This window comes from Perca fluviatilis, chromosome 16, assembly GCF_010015445.1.
Source record: "Perca fluviatilis chromosome 16, GENO_Pfluv_1.0, whole genome shotgun sequence".
Taxonomy (NCBI): Eukaryota; Metazoa; Chordata; class Actinopteri; order Perciformes; family Percidae; genus Perca; species Perca fluviatilis.
The window spans coordinates 3,855,561-3,862,909 of record NC_053127.1 but is presented as its reverse complement, the minus strand read 5'-3'; the positions used below and the strand labels follow the sequence as shown (position 1 = coordinate 3,862,909).

The window sequence follows — 7,349 nt, the reverse complement described above, 5'->3', positions numbered from 1 at the left end:
AGATTATTTCCCCCATGTTTAGTTCCTTATTATCAATTACCAGTGAATTAAATGTTGGATTTTTGAGCGAAAACTCTTCACAAAGTGATCAAAACAAATACATAATGTTTTATTACCGCTCCACACAAGCAGCAACTCAATATTTTTTCCCTCTCCAGTTCTTTTAACGTTTAAAATGTGTTTTATTCAAAACATTTTAGAGATGACAAGTACTAGGCTGTAAACTAACATGGGGATTTTTAAATCTTTACAATCAGCCACTGAAAGAACCCAGTAGGCCTGCCTTGTTGCACCATCCAATCTTTCTTTAAACCTTTGTCAGCATGTAGCTTGCAAACTCAAAGTTTGATGTTGTTTCCCAAAGTTTACAGAGATTGAGAACGGAAACACATCCAGCAAGTGAGCCATGCACCAGATGTCAGACTTTAACCTTGAAATGTACTTCCGTTGATTCAGACTTCTCAGACTGATTGGCTGATTCAAAATAAGGTCTCCATCTACGTAAACAGAGAACTAACAGTTTAGTATATTAACAGATTAATACAAAACAAGGGGTCTCCATCAGATATAAATGTCTCCATTTTTGTTGCTGATTACTTATAAAGGAAAACACAAACTGATAAAAGTCTTTTTGGTATCTTCCAGGTCCAAGTGGGGCAACTCTACAGAGGAATGTCCCAGAAGAGGACAGCGACCCAACAGAGGACAGCATCCGAGCCACAAATTTGAATGGGCGATTGTGCTAATCTGGAAAAAAGGCAACCCCTGTGGAATGTGATGATGAATCTCTATAATAACTGATTGTTACACATTAACTATTGTCATTTTTAGATTAGAACCTGTTTAAGCCTGTTTTTTAAGTAAATGTTGACTATGAAAATGATTCAAAGGGAGAAGAACACATATTCTTTGTTTTAGCCACTAGATGGAGGCAGAACATCACAGATGGACAAATAAGATGCAGATGTGTAATTAGAAAAGAATATTGAGAAAAATATGTCTGAGTGAAGATTATTCTCCTGATGTTTAAAGAGATACTGGTTGGTCTTTTCTTAAAATTTTTTATATTCTTTTACATTTTTGCAGCCTCTGATGTAATCGTTACTTTAGAAAAATAAAAAGAGAAACAAATACCGCTTAATGCAGCGTGGCTTTTTCTTAATAGTGTCAAATCATAAACAAATCAGGACACTTTACATATAGAGTATGTCCAGTCCACACTCTAATTTATATATATATATATATATATATATATATATATATATATATATATATATATATACATATACATACACACATATACATATACATGTATACAATCCCCTCAAGAACAAATGCATTTAGTGTGACAGCTAACTGACACCGTAACCGTGATCAGCTTCCGTGGGAAATTAAGAATCAATGCAACCTGTCTACTAGGTGGTGGATGTCGGTGCACTTGTATCATTAGGTTTTGCTATTTTAATAACAAATCTGTCCGTTTTAGTCTCACTCTGATTACCTAATGCACATGCAGACACTGTATAGTGGGGGATAGAGGGGGTACACTAAAGAGGCGTTTTCATCCAAGAGACTCTGTGATTGGTGGATAGGATATGGAGCAGGGGACTCACAGCGACATAACCAATCACACTATGACAGACGCTCCACTTAGCACCAACTGCAATGTTTAGTTTTAAATGAATGTAGTCTACTGGCAGTCTAGCCACGTGGGTGCTCGAATCGGCACCTATGGTAAAAGTGCACTAATTTGCTACACACCAAGGAGAATTTTGGTTCGCGGTTCAAGTTGAGCACCTGTCGCTCTTGTTATTGCCGTGTGCGGCATTGTCACTACTTGCGGCCCTCATTTGCCAAATTTGGACAATTCAACATGTTTAATTGGCTGTGGGTGAATTAGTACGCATAGAAGAAAAACTGTAGTGAGGAAAGCAAGCAAAGTGTGAGAGGCCCCATAGAGACTCCTCTTATTATTTATCTTCATCTCAACATGTCTTTTAAAAGCCTACATATACTATATGTAAGGGTTAATGCCCAGCAAGGTGTCCATCATCAGGAATCAATGGACGATCCTTCTGTCCTCCGCCAAAGTCTTTGGATCAGGATGTATTTCATCAGGTATATTTACAAAGGTACAAAGGTTATATGGCGTCATCTACAGTACAGGAGACTGTGACCAAATGTAACAGAGCATAACCTTTGAATGAAATGAAAGATTTCTCTGGGTTTGAACTTCATTGTTAATGTTTGGGAGAATGTACACACCTCAACAACATATAGAACATAGGTTGAGTTGTTTTTAGATATTTTGATGTGGAAATGTAACATATGTTTAAGGGAACTATTTCAGTTTCAGGTGCACAATAACAATAAAGATGTTGACACTAAAGTTTAACTGCGTTGAATCTGGAAGAATTTAAGATATAATCAGTCCGATGGAAGGTCAGTTTTCAGTTATCCTGGATTCCTAAATTTTGGTTTTGGCAAACAGTGGTGTTAGAACTACACAGAGCTACTTAAGTTCACTTTGTAGGTACTTACAGGCCAATATTACTGAGTATTTTCATTTAATGCTACTTTTAATTCTACTTGACTATATTTTAGAGGGAACTATTGCAATTTTACTCCACTACCATCTGACAGCAGTTCCTTTACTAAAAATAAACATGATCAGTTGATCATGTTTTAAAGCTCCACATTACAAGCTACAGCAATATGCTGCTTAGATGTTAAGGAATCAGTAACACACATAATAAGATAATTTCAAAAGGCCTACTCTGCAATAACACGTACTTTTACCTTTGATATTTTATTTTGCAGCTAAAACTGCCATACTTTTAATGAGGTCAAATTATACATGACTATGAAGGACTTTTAGTTGTAGTATTTGTACTGAAGTTGTGAATATTTCTTCCACGACAGAGTGAAACTAAACTGCTGACTGTGTCGATGTTGGAAAGCTGCTGCTTTACCTCGCTGACTAACACAACTGACTGCACAAAGCAAGTTAATATTTGTTCACTTGACATGAAAATGAAAGTACCGGCTCTTTTCAGTGTGTCAGCTTTTGAGCGGGAAAGTGCGGGCTGAACCATTGTTCACTAGATGGGTGGGGGTGGACTGTGAGTTTGAAACTAGATGTTTGAGGGTTAACAAGTCAAAGTTGGTAAAATAATATATTTGACAATAAGAAATGTTTCTCCAAATATATTTTCTCATTTATTCAAGATCAGTAGGGTGGCAGTGAGGATGTTGAAACATGACTAAAAGTTGGTATTTTCCACCTCCGTCAATGCATTAAAAAACAAATCTGTCTTCCCGCCACTCAGAGCTCTTTGGCTGTCAACAGACATCGCCACGAAAGAAGAAAACCATTTCAGCTGTAAAGAAAAGCACAAAGTGAGTAGTATATTTTATTGTAACCACATAATAAAAGACTGTATTGCTTTGGGTTAGGGACAAAGTGAGTATTAATTAAACACTTTATTGTTAATTTCTTCTGAAAAATGTAGACCACATTAATAGATGATCTGAGCCAGATATGACCACATGGTTTTAGCCATGTGGACTCAAATCTGCCTCCTCAACTGTAAGCAGAAGTACGGACTCATTCACTGGCTTTGTCCACGATGTCTGAGCTAGGGTTAGTATTAAATACGTACATTATACATTTTATCTGGTAAAGCCGTCAGTGTTGGCGGGTAGCCAATGAGAATGAAGAGATCGATTATGCGCGCCCCTACCCAACAACTTTTCAAGCAATTCCACTGTCAGTCTCTTTTTCCAACAAAATTAAACATGTTTGATGTTATCGTTATCGTATTGTCTTCCTCAAAGTAATTCGTATTGTCTCTCTCAAAGTAATTTCAACCAATTTCAACTATATATATATATATATATATATATATATATATATATATATATATATATATGTTATATATATATATGTATATATATATATGTATATATGTATATATATATATATATATATATATATATATATATATATATATATATATATATATATATATATATATATATATATATATATATGTATATATATATATATGTATATATATATATGTATATATATATATATATATATATATATGTATATATATATATATATATATATATATATATATATATATATATATATAATATATATATATTGGTTGAATGACTGACTTCAAAAGTTCCAAGAGATATCAAAGAATAGTATATAAAAGAAAGTTTTATATCTTTGTATCAAATCCCCTGTTATGGTAGTTTAGCGTGGACTGGAAAGCGTGAATAATTAATTTTAGTATGATCGTGGTGAGAAGATGTACTGAGAAAATAGTTTATCAAAACTATATTTATATCTACACATTTGGAAAAGAAGGAAAGACAAGAACAAAATGAACTACAGAAGTTCTCTTTGGTGGAAATATAAATAAATGATATATTTATCTGGTAAAGCCATCAGTGTGATGTTTGAGTGTTTCCTCTTTGTTAGTTTTGTTGTCATCAACCCTGTCAGGGTTTTTTAACTGTTTTGTTCATTCGTCTCTCTCTGTGTGTTGCAGATGTCACTTGAGACAAATTGGAGGATAGCCCTGATCTCCATCCTGGAGGAGCTGACTGACTCAGATTTGAACAAGATGCTGCTCTATCTGAACAAAGTCCCTCAAAGGAGTGAAGGATGGCGGCCAGAGAAGACATCCCTAATTTAATAGAAAAGTACAACGGACAGAAGGGTCCATCTCTGAAATAGATAGAATAATGAAGATAATACCAAGAAATCTGACGCTGCAGTCCAGAAGCTGCTGCACCCTTTGTGGAGAAACTGAAGGAACAGCAGAAAAAAAAAGGTTTGAAGAGGTGATTTGATTAACGGTTAACATTGATATAGATTATTTCCCCCCTTGATTCATTCTTTAACATTAAATCAGTTGTTGAAGCACATTTGTTCTTTCTTTTGGTTGGTAATGCACACGGGCTCCGGTGCATGCTTTAAAAACAAACTATTGTCACTCAAAATATTAAACTTAAAAAAATTTCCTTAAAATTTGGATTTGTCAATACGTTTATTTTTACTAAACAAAAACTATCTAAACAAAAAACGTAAAGCTTTAGTGTGTAACTTTATGATGATATTATTGACGTCCGTTACACTCAAGCCGTTTGCCAAATGAGTTGCTACAAAGCTAATGAAGACTATCAGCTCCACAAACATCTCTCTGGATTTCTCAATATGACTATGTTCAGAAGATTGTGTCGTCCCGGTGACTTTCCGCGTGAAGATAATGACCTCTTCTGAAGAGTCAATCATGTTTTTATAATCCTGTTTCCTCCTTGGCTACTATTAACTGTGTGGAGGAAGGGGTACTTGTATCATGTGGCACCCGCTGACAGTTTTGTTGTCATTACTTAAGGCTGTTTTATGCTTCTCGACGTCAACTCCACGCCATAGCTACATGACCCTTTGGAGTTCTGCGTCGGGGTTGCTTTGCATCGCGTTGCATTTCACCACCACAACGCTAGCCAGTTTATGTTATGTTAGCGAGCTAACTTTAGCACAACTGCCCACAAAGTCCAGCTTGCTGGCGAAGTGCTAATTTCAAAAGGTTATTGACATATAGACACTTTACAAAAGCATAACCCCGTCATTGGAACCAGAATATGTCTGAGTTTATTAGCAGAGCTGATGTCAGTGAACTAGCATGTTGCTACTCCCCACAGTTAGGCTGCTGGAAACGCCCACTATCAACACACAGGACCAGTCGACCAATCTTTGCACTATAGCTTTAAGCTTTTGTAAGTCCTGATACTTAATTAAACTAATACAAGATTGTCTCAGGTAAATAATTTTTTATTTAAGTAATTAGTAATATTTCAGATTGATTCAATAAAAAAATGCAGGAAGAGTGACGAAGACCTAAACAATCTGTTAATGTTTAAATTTAAATTATTAAATTTATTTTTCAGGGAAGAAGAGGAAACGTGAGGACGAGGAGGAGGAAGTGATGACAGATGTGACCTCAGATCAGCCTAAACTCCTGGGTAACGTATTCTTAATGCTACAATCAATGAAGGAAAACTCAGGATCATATCAGGTTTACATCTACTTGGGTCTTATTTTCATAGTTATTCATCCATAATAATTAAATTATTATTATTATTATTATTAAAAGTAAAATCAATTTTCCTCTTCTAAGTAATTAATAGAATAATAGAATTAAATAATTGCAGTTTTGTTTTTAAACTAAGCTGCCTGTATGCAGGTTATTTAAAGTTTTTATTTTTTAGCTAAAAGTCTGCTGATTAATGAAATAAGATTTATAACTTTAAACTTACTCAGGATAATTTCTTCTTTATAGATCAACAGAAGAGCAGCCAACCTGACGAGGTAAGAGTTTGGAAATAAACTTATTAGGTTAATTCCCCTTGGATCATTCTTACACACTATGATGGGTATAATAATAAATACTTCCAATACATCACGCCATCATGCCTTTGTGGCAACATTCATAATTACACACAGCTGTAAAATGTTTTAAAATATAAATGTTAGTTTCTGAATTGTTAGAAACTGAGCATTGATTAACCTTTTGTGTTTCAGGAGAGAAACACCTCTTCTTCGGTAAGTGCTTTTTCTTTTTACACTTTCTGACACTTATGTTTGTTTTTAGGTCACTTTCATGGAGATTTCTTTTCTCTTTGTATGCAGAAAAAATCCATCTGTGATGTGAAACTCAATTGAATTCTTGAGACAGAAGGCTTCGTTTGGGAAGTTATTCAGAAATCTGGGAGGCACAAACCCAAAGACAAAGAGAAAAAGTTTTTTTTTTATCTGGCTGTTGCTGATGAGACGGCCAGCATTAAAGTGAAGGTATATAGGCGATCGCAATCAACAAATCAAGGAGCAGCACTCCTACTTGTTCAGGAAGCTAAAGCAGAATAATAACGGTGTGATGGTTACCAGTTTGAGCAAAGTATCACGGACGAGCTCTGTTGATGTCCCAGAGGAGCTTGAGATGGAAGCTCGGGAACTAATTTATCCCGAGAGTCCAGTTTACTCCATTCAAGAAGCCAAATTATCTCCTGACAAGACAGAAGTGAGCGTGGAAGGAGAAGTTACAAAGGTGAGTTTAAACTGGAGAACTTACTTGCTTTATGTCCACATACTGTCATAGTTTGGTATTTCATTCATGAAATAACTCAATGCTCGATGTGGTCCCCTGTTCTTGTGTAAAGCATCCTTGGGTGAACTGTGCTATATTAATAAAAGTTATTATTACGTTGGTTGCTACAACAATCAAAGTACTCGAATAGTACGGAAAAGATGCTAGATAGTGACCTGCATT

At 35.2% G+C, this 7,349-nt stretch overlaps 2 protein-coding genes across 3 annotated transcripts in view; one reads left to right on the top strand and one right to left on the bottom strand.

Moving 5' to 3' along the window:
• LOC120543683 overlaps nucleotides 1-1,141 on the top strand; it is a 5,466-nt gene extending 4,325 nt beyond the window's left edge. The window contains exon 4 of the mRNA XM_039776841.1: nucleotides 646-1,141. Coding sequence (XP_039632775.1) covers nucleotides 646-746 — 101 coding nt within the window. The 3' untranslated portion in view covers nucleotides 747-1,141. The remainder of the gene's footprint in view (nucleotides 1-645) is intronic.
• LOC120543671 overlaps nucleotides 1-7,349 on the bottom strand; it is a 620,163-nt gene that overhangs the window by 245,000 nt on the left and 367,814 nt on the right. The window lies entirely within an intron of this gene.